General features: G+C 44.3%; 1 protein-coding gene across 1 annotated transcript in view; it reads right to left on the bottom strand.

The window, feature by feature from the left end:
* Positions 1-3835: 3835 nt before the first annotated feature.
* The window catches only part of LRR1 (leucine rich repeat protein 1), a 191844-nt gene continuing 181429 nt past the window's right edge, over positions 3836-14250 (bottom strand). The window contains exon 4 of the mRNA XM_069637395.1: positions 3836-4951. Coding sequence (XP_069493496.1) covers positions 4699-4951 — 253 coding nt within the window. The 3' untranslated portion in view covers positions 3836-4698. The remainder of the gene's footprint in view (positions 4952-14250) is intronic.

Genomic DNA, 14250 nt, shown 5'->3' with positions numbered 1-14250 from the left:
GAGGGGAGGGCTTGCCTGTTGTGTTTTTTTGGCGTTGATGTAGTCCATGAGGGAGTTGCATACTGCAATGGATTGGGGTGTGGATGGTGGTTTAGAGAATGATTTGACAATGTTGAATAGTTTCTGTGTGCGATTGGTGGTGAATTGGAGTTCTTGGACGTAATGGGTGGCTTTATCATTGTTGGTGCAGTGTTTTCAGTGGTGTACTGGTTGGTGGGGCATGGGTGGGGTGCTTTTGCCAGGCTCTTTCTAGGCGTCTGGTTTCCTCCTTGATAGAGAGGTGATAGTTGTTGAACTATGATTTATGGTGGAGGATGCATGGTATTGGGGATTTGAGAGGTGCAGTTATATCTAGTGCGTGTGTTCAGTTCCACGCGCTTCCTGGCACCATTTTAAGACTTTAGGTCCTGGGGGGTAACCCGAGGCAGCAAACCCCACCACCCCCCACCCCCAGGTAAGGGTCTTCTTTCTTTCTCCTTAAACTGTTTGTCAAGTGTTTTTATTTTAAATCCTCTTGGATTATTTTCTCCCCTGACCAACCCATTCTTTTAAACATTCCATCTAGCCCCATGATGGGCTGGATGGAGTCTACCAAATAAAACACACACACAAAGACACAGAGAAAAAGAAAGACATACTACTCTAAATAAAATACTTAATTTACCCTGGGGACATGCATGTAGCTCCTACTAGCCAGGCCCCATATGGCCATAGGCTTTATGTGCCTGTAATGTATTTGTTTTGTCTGGCTGGGGGCTAGGGTCATGTGTGGCAGGGTAGGGGGATCTTGTGTGGTAGATTGTGAAGGGGATAACGTGGTCCAACCAAAAGACCCATATTACATTTTTCATTAAGACATGATTTGTGCTTGAAATCAAAGGTTCCAGGGTGTTGCCAACAGTGTGTGTGGGGTATGTGATCCGTTTTAAGGTCATAGAGAGTGGGTGCAGTGTGGCTACTCTTTAGTATGGGGTTGCTGTCTTAATGGTAACTACCCAGGTTGAACTTGTCATGGTAGCCATTGATGGAGAGGGAGCTGTGGTTGTTACCTCAAGTAAGTCCATTTGGTGTGGAAGTTGGGGCTATGCTGGAGGGCGGTAAATGATGCGGAGAAAGGTGGGGTGTGGGTGTTATGGAGGAAAGCAATAGAGAGTACTTCAAAGAATGTGTATGGGGTTGTGAAGTGCGACTCAATGCCAACACCTTGTATGCATGTACAGTCCCAAAGAAACTCTGAAGTACTTCAGCAGGAAAGAGATCTAAACGGAAAGCCAGTCCTCTTGACTGTGAAAGCAGCATCTGCATATCACAGGATGCTGGTAAGGAGCTGGATGAAGGACTGAAAGGGCAGATTCAGTATGCAAAATGGCACCCCAAAGGGAGGGGTGGGAGGGAAAGAATGTACACTATGTTCAGCTCTTAACTTGTCACCACAGGGCAGGATGCCCCTAGTTTCTCAATTAAATGTCCAGGATCACATGATCAGCTCGTAGATGGACCCTGGTTGGTTCCTGCAGCTCCCCTGCTCTCTGCAGACAGTCTCGGGCAGCTGGAAGGAGCACCTCCTGTGGTGGTTTGCTGAGCTCAGTGTTCCTCTCAGCCCAGATGAAGCCCTTTCTGATTATGAAAAGACCCTTCAAGATGGCGGTTTTGGGATTAGTTGTCAAGCGATCAGCTCTGTAGATTGACCCTTGTTCGATCTTGTAGGACTCGGCCCTCACCAGGAAGCTAGAATGAGTTCCACTGGTCGTGTTGTGCTGAGCTTAGAGTTCCTCTTCGCCCAGTTGAAGTCCCTTCTGCTTCTGAGGATGGACAGACCCTTCAAAGATGGTGGTTTTGGAGTCGGGGGTCATGCGATAAACCTGTAGAGCATCGCTGGTGCTTGTCAGTCCCCTGCCCTCAGTAAGCAGCTGGAATGAGTGCCTCTGCTGGTGGTGTGCTGAGATTGGTGTTCTGGTTGAAGCCCCTAGGATACTCTCAGAAAAGCATGAAGGGATGGGGAAGGGCCAGTCATGGTAGGTGCAAACTGCTTAAGAATGGTATGTCAGAGGCAGAGCTAGTTGTATGTCAATCTGCTGTGCTGATCTGTTTCACCTAGGAACAATCGCATGTTATACAATTGCATTTCAGAGGCCAACGAGGCTGTTGGCCCCATTTCCAGCTGTTGCCTCTAAAAGGCTAGTCAGGGTGAAATAGAGCAAGCTTTATTACTTTGCAAGATCGATGGTGGCACAGTCAACCATACGCCGGGCTTGTGTCCCTAAAAAAAGCCAGCAAGCAGGGGCACACTCAGTCACGTGTTGGGTGTTGGATTTGTAAAGACTGGGGGTGACAACACTTGGATATTATACCATATCAAGATTGTGTATTTCTTTGCCAGATGAGGAGACAGCAGAGTCGGACAGGGGCACTCAGGCCACCCGGAAGCAAGTTTCCACAGAGAGGCTGGTAGGGTCAGTCAGACGCCAGTGAACAGCTTTAGAGAAGTTGATGTGATCATGTGAATTGTCAGGTCTGAACATTGTGACCTCTGAATCGCTAAGAATGGAAACAGAGCAGTTAGTTGGAATAGTGACTCGAAGTCAGAATGCCTGCTTGAGCCAGTTCTGAGTGTGTGTTGAAAATCTACATGCATTTGTATTCATTAGTTTTCCTTGCCTTTTCAATCCTGCTATTAACTTCAAGGGTGTGATTTGGTTCCAAAAACTGCTCAAACACAGAGCAGTGCCTCATGCATCACCAGATGCTTTGCAGGTTGAGATTTATGCTCTTATGAAGTTGATGGCGAATTGTCCTTATGCCCCAGGGCCTTTCACACACAATCGAATATAAAGCGTTTTTGGATGCACATATAAAACTCCCAAGTTTGTAATCCTTCCCCTCGTGGGGTGTCTTGCTCGTATCTGAAAGGTAGATATTTGGGAAGGTTAGACATTGTATTTTTGAATGGCATTTTAGTGAGCATGTACAACCAATTTACCACATTACATAAATTGGCCATACAGTATTTTTTAAATAAAGCAGTCATCAACTGCTATCGACTTTACAGTAATGGTGCTATCAAAATGTCACAGGAAGGCGGCTTTTTGCTCACCTGGGTCCATGGTGCGGTCCCTCTCCTTGTGCATGTTTTGTTAACACTAAAGGCCATTAGAAAGGGCAATACAGTTAAACATCTACAAAGACGTTAACAGGGTAGATGTTGCCAGCAAGTAAAAAACACAGATGTAGCCAATTACAGAGATATAAATCAAGTTACATACAGGCAGAAGGTCGCTCTGCTGTTCGGATCCAACTTCAGTTGTCTTCCTATACTACACTCTCGCTGTGTATGATAACAGGAGTGAGCCAAAGGCATGTACTGTTGTGAAGTGGGACACCAATGCCCGACGGAATAAACGTGGAGAGTGGTGGGACATCACCAAAGTGCTCTTGTGACATCTGAACACCACAGACCCATATAATTAGCATTTGGTTACACTGGGTGTCGCTATGAAACAACTGTGAGCCATAAATTTAAAAAATTGTCCGCAGGTTAACATACAAGTAACATTCATTTCAGTTCGTTTTTATCACTTGTCTGTATAAACAGAAAAAAGCAAAATTTGAACTCTGAGTTGAGTTTTGGGAGCATACATTTCTGGGACAAGGACAAATCTTTCTGCAAAGTTTATATACAAATATTTATGGTTGTTAGGAAAAATTAAATCTATAAAGGACAGGTTTGTGCACGTAGAGACTCAGACAGCAAATGGACTAAACCACTGGCTTATTTTTGATAAACAGGCGATTGGCTAGTATGATCGAAGCACACACATTACAAGCAAAACATGTATTAAAGTGTAAAGTCACAACACTGCGAATTAGCTTTATTTGAAATCATCCCAATATAATTTAGCATAAGATAGTTGGAGTAGAGCCAACACAAACATTTGAATGGTTGACCAGAATGCAGAATAAGTGCTCTGCTACATTTGTTGTAGTTCTACGAAATCCATAAGCGGTGTATAAAAACACAATAAGAAAATCCTTTGAAAGTGCCTTAAATTCTTGTAGAAGTAGCAAATATCTGTTACTGTGATCTTCGTGGACTTGACTTGTGAGGTATCCCGAACGTTGGTTGACACACAGCACAGTATGGGCATTTAAGGGAAAGCATAATGTATCTTTAGTTGTAGAGCAATGGGGTCATTTTAAGTTCCCTTTCCCCCCTCACATTGTTGGTCTCATGATACACAGAACCCACAGGCACTTTTTATTGCAGTGCATAGTAAGCCTATGCCCACATCACTAGTAAACGTAGGTGTGCCTACACTCTAAAAAGGGTACTTTACTAGGAGAGCAAGTGCAACTTCAATTCTGCACACTGGGTTGCTGAAAGTAGAGTTTAAAAACATTTCTTCTATTCCATTTAATTTCATAAAGAGCAAATCGATAAAAATGACACGAAAAACAAAAATAAATATCTCAACCCAAAGGATGTACCCAACGAAATACACTCGTAAAGATGAAAGCAAAGAACAGAAATCAAGCCTGGTCATGAAATAAAAACGCATCCAATAAGACACGTGACAAATGTTTTTGGTTTTCAGTAGGATAGGGTACTTGTTGAAAGAAAACCTCAAGCTTATCCTTGTATTTCAAAGGCCCTCAGACAAAGGTTGAAATCATAGTTCTAAATATTGCATAGTGAGGTAGTCACCTATTGCTTTGCAGGTATTTGTCGAGAAACAGCGAATAGCAGGTAAGCGAGCAAAAGTGGCAGAGAATCGGCGCCTCAGTGCCTCCCATGTTATCCACAAGGACCACAGTATGGGAAACATGGTGGAGATTCACAGTAACAGTGGTCTGAATAAAGCATCCGAGGCAGGAATTTCCACAGTCACAGGACTTTGCCACATCCAAATCTTCACATAGGTGAGCGGGAACCGAATTAGGGCCGTAAGGAATTCTGCAGGAAAGAAATGTGCACATATTAACCATGGGATATTTGCAAAATTTCCTTTCGCAGTGACACACTTTGAAACACTGAAACCCCATTCCAACACGCCCAACATTGTGAAGTGTTACTTGCATGTCGAAATTTAAAGTGGGGCACATCAAGTCGAAAATGTGAACATCCAATTACAGCAACCTTTCTGCTCACTCCTGCCAGCATTTCTCACCTTCAAACCACTAGGCGTCACAGAGGTCCTGGCAACACCGAATACCATCAAAACATCTAATATGCCGGCTGAACTGTACCAAGCAATATGCCATATGGATCGGTTTCCAAAATTAGCCCAAAAAGTGACTGCAATCCAAAATAAATCAATCTCCAAGTGTCAGGGTCCACAGGCCTGTAACTCCTCTCTGAGCCGGCCTCTACGGTCCCAAGCACTCCCAGTGGTCATCATGGCAATGGCGACTGTGCCATGTCTGGTAGCTCCTCAGCCTACAACTTTCCTGATAGTTCCCAACTGCCAGTCAGGCACTAAGACATTATTACACCCTTTTCCATGGGGAGCTGGTACTCCTCAATGTGTATTCCAGAGTGGGCTCTGTAGCTTCTGCTGTTGTCTTGCTTGGCCAGTTGGCGCTTTGTTACCCTGCCAGTGTTCCAACAATGTCCCATTGGCCTAATTGCCAACTCCACTCTGTACCACCCAAGGCTTTTGTCTCTGATACTAAGTACATTTGTTATTGACTTTTTTCCAAGCCCAGCCTGCTCTCTGGATCACCTCAGCCTCTGATCCCAAATAGTGCCTCAATTTTGATTTTATTGCTTGCATTCTGGACTACATCAGCCTTTGACCTCTCCCTTATTGCCCAGTAATCTGACGTCCCAGCCACCTTTGGCCTTTTAACAGCTTTTTGCTCCTTTTTACCCAGTTCCTTTCCTTATTAAATGGGCTCGTGTTTTCCAACATGCCTCGCTCTGTTCTGGTTCTTGAAGTCTCCTGTGATATCTTAGCCCTTCTGGTTATCGTCAACTTCTCTTGGTACCCGTGCACTGTTTAGGTTAGATGTAGGTTTCATTCCTCTTCAGTTGAAGTGTTAGGGTTCCTGCCAGTTCCCACTGCATTTTGGTATGGATGTTTGTTACTGCGAAACATTTTGTACTGTTTTAGCATGTTACTTAACATGTTCCTTCCATTTTCTTTTTCAGCACAACTGAGGAAAGGTTGTTCCTTTTACTCCCCGTATTGCCTAGTTGTTTCATGTTTAGTGTTTTGATTGTTACCAAACGTGCAAATTAGGAAAGGGGATGAGTGCTAGCATTCATGTTCATTTGAGACGTCAACCCGAGAAGAACTAGTATGCATACACGTGGGTCCTGATGCTGGCCTCTAGACCCAAGCTACACCTAATGAAGGACGGCCAATGAGGCTAAAACATGCCTCGGGTTGTTTGTAGTCTCGTGTAGAAGGAGTGTCAATAAGCAGTTCAGGCTGGACTGTCCCTTTTGGGGTGGCACCAAGCCTGATGTGCATACAGTCTTTCCCCTTTCTGCAATGGCTTGGCAGGGCACAGAACAATGGTCTGGTGGGTTGCCAAGAGATGCTATAGGTTATGTTAACCATCCAGCCATCACCTCTTCTATAATTACTCTGAGTGGAACGGGAATCCCAAAATGTGGGTCCCAAGGCCGCTAGGCCTAGAGATCCAAGCTGCACCTCACAGAGGATGCCCAATGAGGCCGAAACAGGTCTGGGGTCATTTGTGGTCTGGTGTTGGAGGAATGTGACCAAGCAGTTAAAAGTTTGATTGCCCCTTTTGGTGTGGTGCCATGCTAGATTTGCATACGATAGATTCCCTTTCTGTAATGGTCTGACAGTCGGAAGATCAATGTTCTGGAGGGTTGCCTACAGCAATGCCAGAGGTTATGATTAATTCTAAATCTTCCAGCCTTCCATTCTTGTTTTGCAATCATCGGAGAGGACCCGACACCATGGGCAAGTTCCAGACTGAGAGAATTAATAATCACTCCTGCGACAGATCCTAAAGGCTTAAGCAACTAGCAACCAATATCAAATATCTGCTGCAAAAATGCAAACAGGACCTTCAGCTGAGATTAGGCCAATGAGTGGAACTGAAACAATGGTAGTAAACATTTGCAAAGGAAGTCAGAAGACAAAAGCCATCAGTCGGTGCTTATCCCTCCCCACCACCCCTATACCAGTTAGCAGTGTATGACTAGGTCTACCATAGCACTCTGACACACCAACCAAAAGATTGGACGGAAGTATCAGACTCAGCCCAAGATTGAGATCACAAATCCTTCAAGTAAAGATACAAAATGGAGTCCAATGATTGTCACCTCCCTCATCCCCATCCCTTCCCCTGTACAATGCTTACATGGACTAGTTGGAGTTCCAGATGTATGCTGATGGCACGCAAATCCATAAGTTTGAACAAAGTAGGATGAACTGGACCAATTGCCTGGATTACATCTTTTGATGAAGGAAAGCTTCCTCTGTCTCAATTGATCCAAAACAGATCTCCTTATGGTGGGTAAACCAAATGGAAACCTAATGCATTTGAAATGTCCCACCTCAATAGGGGCGGCTGTTATACGGACATTGAAAGCCAAAACCTCTGCAGTGATCATCAATTTGGGACTCTGCTACACTCCCAAGAAAAATGCAATTGTCAAAAGTGACATTTCCAGCTCTCCCTACTCAGGAGTATCCTACTGGACACATTAATTCGAGCCACAGGGTAGAGCTAGCAAAATGTCTGGACAATGGTGAGATTAGACTATACTATATGGTGATCTATTTCAGCCCTCAAAGTGTCAGGGCTGCAGTTCTCAGAAGTGCATGGGCGCTAAACATGCATAAGGAGGCCATAGGCACAACGTCACCAGCCGCTTAGTTGTCAATAACAAACGGGGTTTCCCTCCCAGCAAAAGGAGAATGGGGCAAATTAATCAACTCAGCTGCCACATCTGATAAGATTTTCTGGCACTAGAGAGATGAACAAGATGCATTAGTTAATTCACCAGGGTCAACGAATAACTCACCTTGTTAATTACTAAACTTCTTGACTAATAGTTGGTTCCTCTGAGAGCTCTGCTTGAAAAGGTGGAAGAACACTAATTTGTGTTAAATCTCCTAAGGTTGTCTGGCAAATCTGGAAAGCTGACATTACTAAATGAACCTGGCGGATACGAGATATCAGGAGGGCTATTTTGGATTCCAGATTGAAGGATAACGGCCTGCCGTAAGTGCTGGAATTCCATGCACCAGAGCGAGACAATCCTAAACTCGAAACCGTTTTGCCTCATTGCCATCATCCGATTCATTCTTCGATTTAGTTTCATGTTGGTACATCTAGGATTGAGACTACCACTAAAAGTGAATTCCTTTCACAACGACACTAGGCATGGGCAGTCTACGCTAATCCCTACCCCACCAGAGGCCACACATCCCCCTCTGCCCCCCCAGCCCCACAATTCCCCAGCAGCACAGCAGGCGATGCAAGGCAAGTACCACTGGGGACTGACAAATAATTCACTCCTCAACACTCCCTTGGTTTTGGAAGAGTATTTAAAGTGTAATCTATTCATACGTGATCGTAACATTTCGGTAATAAGAAAAGCAATAGGGGCATTTTTATTCTGAAAGCGAGCACACACAGCACCAGTAATCAATGCCTTCTTCAACGATTACCAAAATACTCCACCCAAAAAGTTTTAAATGATCTCCCTTATTTTCATGCGTTTTTATTTGACACACTAAAATACGTTTTATGCCTGCCTTTGTCAAACAATGAAAAATCAATTATCTTGTATAGCGAATCTCAAGTTTTGAAAACATTTGAAGAACATTTTTTCATTTTTTACCATTTTGTTTATTGCAAACCTTTAGCAGAGCATAAATATATATGTTTAAAACTAAGAGACAAACCAGTGTTAAGTATAGCAAACGGGCTAAAAACAATCCGAGAGGAAAAGAGAAGAAAAAAAAAAGATAGAATCGAAGATCTATACTTTAAAATACCATAGACGTCGAGTTAAAAATACAATACATTCTTTATTTCAATATACGTCATATGGGACCTTTCCACGATTCATGTAATGTATAAACACACTTCAGCTTAAAATCCCTCTCTGCTTAAGGTCTTAATGATCTAAAAATATTTAAAAATGTCTTTGATACGTTTTGTTGATGCAAAGAACAATTTAAATAAAATTCCCGAGCACAAATCATCCCACTGTTCTGATGAGCTTCTAGGCGGCATTTCCTGTATAACTCCCCCCAAGAAGTGTGTTCTATATTTTGTTATTGCAGGGCAGTAGAGTGTCAGGTGGTTCAGTTTTTCTTTGTGGATTTTACAAAGTCTACATTCCTCCTCGTTTTCTGCAGAGCGATTACGAGTTTTAAGGATCTTGCGTGTGTAGTAAATTCATCCTTAATCTCATAAAAATAGCAAGATGTTTAGGATTAGGACATTTTACTAGGTACCTAGGCAATACATTCAGAGGCTTTGCTTCCTTGCCAATTTGTTCAAAGAGCTTATATCTGGATTTGAGTGCTTCAAAGCGATCCAATCCCACATTTTCTTTTTAACTGCGTCCGGGTTGGACCTCAAGAGTTCTTCGCGGATGCCTGCCTCACACAGTATTGTGGCACAGCAATCGCTAGAAAGTTATGACTCCATCCCCCTTTTCCCCCCATTTTGCTTAGGTTTAAATATCTTAAATTGCGGAGGTCGAGGGGAGGGAGGTTCTTAATTATTTTTCGGTATAGCAATAGGGACTTCCAAGCCACTATGGCGTATTCTGAAAGGAGCCCTAGCTCGTGTCTTATTATTGGTATTGGTAGCCCTCCGGGCAGGTGGAGGACTCTTTTCCAGAACAAGCCTTCAAGCGTTGGCCAGATTTAACACGGTAAGCATAATGAGGCTTCAGCTCCGTACGCTACAATGGGAATTACTTTTTGCTTATAAAATTTCAGCACTAGTAAAAGTGAGAACTTATCAAACCTTTGATGTATAATGAGCCCTTGGGTAGCCAAGTTGTTAATTTTTGCGGTAAGTTCCAATTTATGTGGGTTGTCTAGGCTAGAGTTAATCTGGATTCCCAGATCTCTAACCTCACACAACGTCCACCCTTTCATTTCCCAGCCACCAGGTGAATCAATATCATTTACAGCCCTTTAGATTTTCTAGAATCAATATGACTGATTTTGATGCATTTATTTTTTTAGACCGTTCTTGTTTACATAGATCTGTAGGGCATCTAGTTTTCTTTGCAATCCGATCGGCGTATGATCCAAAACGACCAGATCGCCTACATATAACATCCAGCCTACAGACTTTCGATTGATTTTCGGCGGAATGCACCGCTAGCCTCCATTGCCACCTTTAGATCTGATATCGCAAGTGGACAGCCTTATTTCAGACCCCTTGCTGTCTGGATTTCTCTAGATAAAAGACTCCTCTGGGTTAGTCTAATCTGGATCGATGTATTTGAGTATAAGGCTCTTATTGATGCCAGAGGTTCTTTCGGGCAATCCCACACTGCCATTCTGGTCCAGAGTAATTCCTGATCTATACTATCAAATGCTTTTGCAAAGTCAATGAAAGCAATATATTTTCATCCCACCTCCCGCACAAAACCTGTGTCTCACATCATAATACCCAGCACTGATTACCCAGTGCTTCAGCCTAACCAGGATAAGGGAAGCAAAGACCTTTCCCAGGACATCAAGGAGGGCGATAGGGCGAAAACTCTCTGGGTCCATCCTATCCCCCTTCTTGAATATCGGTACAATCCCCGCCGTCTTCCATGAAACAGGTACCCTCCGCCTAGTCATGAGCTCCCCAAACAGATTCATGCAAAAGGATGTCCGCTATTCCAGCACCTGTTTAAGCATTTGGTCCGAGAGGCCATCTGGGCCGGGTGCTCTAGAATTGCTAGCTCTTTATCTGGCCAAGTACCTCCTCCTTTGTTATATCTAGGTCCCCCCCCGTTTCTCTAATCTTGTTCCACTGATGTGCCTCCTTTCCCCTCGGTCCACAGAAAGCGACCCAAGACTCCTCCCGGACAGCCGTTCTATGGAGTGCTGACTACGGGCTAGTCATCTCATTTAACACATGCCATAAGCTCCTTGAGTCGTTAGCTGCCATAATCTTCAACATGCTCTCTGCATCTTGCTGTAATATTTTGGTCTTGTGGGCTATCAGGCAATTTTTGTACTGCTGTGTTTTTTTTTGTTTTTTTTAGCGAGACCGCACTTTCCGGACTCCCCCTGCTCCTCATTTTTTTATTTCTATTAAATTCCCTTTTCCCCCCCTTGTAACTTCGTAGTCATACTGGTGCCTCGGTTTAAACTAGGGTTTCGATCCTCCCCCTTTGACCTCCCAGTAATCCCTCAACAATGGAATGTAATCACAGCCAGTGTTCCCGTCCTGCAGGGCTAAAACATCTATCATTGTGGGTAATGATTTTTCTCAGATTTAGCCGGAGTCGGCCTCTCCATTGGTTGACGTGGACTTCATGATCCCAGAGCTCTGACTTCCCACCTGCGGTTAAACTCAGTATTACCTGTACTATATCATGATCACTGTTATCCATTTTCGTTACCTTACGTTGGCAGACGCGAATGAGTAGTCTATGATGGAGTGTTGACTATCTCTTCCTCACATGAAAGCTGCCAGTAGGTCCCCCAAAGTGTTACCATTTTGCACGTGGAAGTCTCGTTCTTCTCCAGCATTGGATAATTCATAGATTCAGATGCTTGAATATTCCCCATCGTCAGACTGGGAATCCTCAGTGATTTAAATGATAAAAAAAGATATATACATTATTTCCATAGAAATACAATGTAAATTGACCATTATGGCCTAAAAACCATTCACTTGTGTAGCCCCTCCACCTCACTTTGGTCCTTTATGGCCCTAACCAATGAGGTGGCAGGGTTTAAGCTCTGCCCCAGGCAGCCATCTTCAGATTTTTCACTGCAGTTTAACAGACTAGAGGGAATCCTTAGCTCTGCGCTATTCGATTTTTCTTTGCTGTTAACTCAATATTTTCTCTCAGAAAACAGCTATACCTTGATCTCGTGATCAATCTCTACATGAACAGTGTTTCTCGGCTCAGAAAACATTGCTTTTCCCTCAAAATTCGTCGAGTGAACCCTCTCTTCACACAATGTCAGAGGAACCTACTACCAAGAAACCTTCCCTTTTCAGGGACTGCGTAAGAATCAGGAAAAAGCTGGTCTACATGAAAGACCCTCATGAGCAAGGCATTTACTGTCTCTACCCACATGACATTCACAAATGTGATATGTGTAAGACTTTTTCTAACAAAACTCTCCAGAACAGACATAGAACACACCTTCTACATTTGGAAGCTACAGGACATTCTTTTGATGAAGAGTCAACTAAGACAGCTCCTGTACTGTCTGTGAAGCCTTCTTAGAGGCAAACTTCAAAAAGAAGGGCCTCCTTAATAGAAAGAAACTCCTCTCCTTCACATAGGAGTAAGAAACAGATGGAATTGACATCTTCATCACCTTCCCTTGGTTCTGGAGACCAAAAGAAAAAAGCACCCAGACGGGAAAACCTCCTCCAAAAGGTAAGGAGACTTTTTCAAAAATTCCAAGGGAGAGGGGCAGTCATCGAAAACACTGTCTACGAGCAGCACCAGCGATAGAGGCCCATCAACGAGTAAACCGTTGACGAAACCCAAGACGTCAACGACTCTCCAAACCTCATCATCCACGACTAAGTCATCGTCGTCTAAATCGGCCACCTCTAAGCAGTCGTCGACAAAAGAATCTCACCACCCGTCTACGAAGCCTTTGTCGTCCACAAAATCCTCAACGCCATCCTTGTCAATGAAGCCGACGCCCAAACAGTCAACGACTGTTGACCCCTCGTCGGAGAAAAATAAATCCAAGACACCATCCATGGATATCCCAAACACGCCTTCCAAGGAAAGCGGGTCGGTCATACCAATGGACACAGACCTACATACACCAGAAGCCTTCAATCTGCCACCAATAGCCCCACTGTCTCCCTTAAAAGAGATGGCAGAACTTCCTGACACCATCCTACAGGAGGATTTCTCAGATTCCGAACTCATTTCTGAGCAACCAATCATCACTCCCAAGGAGAACAGTCCTCCATGGCACCCAACCCCAGAGGAAACCACTGACCCATATGATCAAGAACTCATGCTGTCGATGCAAAGGATCATTGACAAATTCAATAGGCATCAGAGACAAAGGCATCGTTCCTCTACACCGATGGAAAGATCTCCTCAAAGGCAGTTTTCACTGCCCCTTAACTCTCCAAGAAGCTCTCCTAACATGAGCAGACCTCACAGGAACGCACGTTCGCTGGACCCTCCCCGCAGGTCCAGTAGCAGGACACTCAGTGATTCGCCGACAAGGGTCTCCCCTACTAGATCACCACCTACGCCAAGACCACCCACAAGGGATCCCATGAGACCCCCCACAAGGGACCCCACGATAGTCCCATCCACTGCATCCTTTTCTGACTGGCCGGAAGATCCTTTCAGGGATTTTTCAGACCCTGAAGAAGGGGAGATTACCCATGAACCAGATACGCAGAGCGAGTGGGACGATTACATTGTAGAAAAGCCTAAGAAGAAGGACTCCCCAGGAGACGCTTCACCACACGATCTAGTGTCTTTTCATACCATAATTGTTAAAGCGGCGGACCTCTTTAATTTGCAAGTTGCATAGGAAGAGAAAAAAAATGTTAATTTTTTTTTAAAAAATGGGTGCTCTATGAACAGAGGCAAACCTAGAAGGACAGTCACTACGATCCCTCTTTTGGACACGATATGCGACACTACGCCATTGTCCACACCGGCCCTCGTTTCAAGACCAGAGAAGAAGTATAAGACACCAGACACGACACCATTATGCCTAAGGTGGCACACCAAACCGGATTCCGTCATAAGGGTCGCAGCCAGGAAAAGGTTGGCTAATCCATCATCGCCTCTTTCAGCTCCACCTGATAAAGAAGGGCGTAAATTGGAAGCCATGGACCAAAAGGTATCCTCTGCCTCTTTCACCATTAGGGCTGGAAACGCGCTTGCCATGACCACACGACTGGATCGCGAGCTGTGGCTCTGTATGTACAAACTGAGAAAGCACTTGCCTACGGATCTGCAGGAAGAGGCCAAAGCAATCATATTGGATGGTGAGACTACCTGCGTCCATATGATCGACACAGCGGTGGACATAGCAGAATCAGGCTTCAGACAAATGGCCCATGGTACAGTCT

This window comes from Ambystoma mexicanum, chromosome 14 (assembly GCF_040938575.1).
Source record: "Ambystoma mexicanum isolate Mex_15411 chromosome 14, UKY_AmexF1_1, whole genome shotgun sequence".
Taxonomy (NCBI): Eukaryota; Metazoa; Chordata; class Amphibia; order Caudata; family Ambystomatidae; genus Ambystoma; species Ambystoma mexicanum.
The sequence above is the reverse complement of the archived record's forward strand: the minus strand, read 5'-3'. Positions and strand labels throughout refer to the sequence as shown.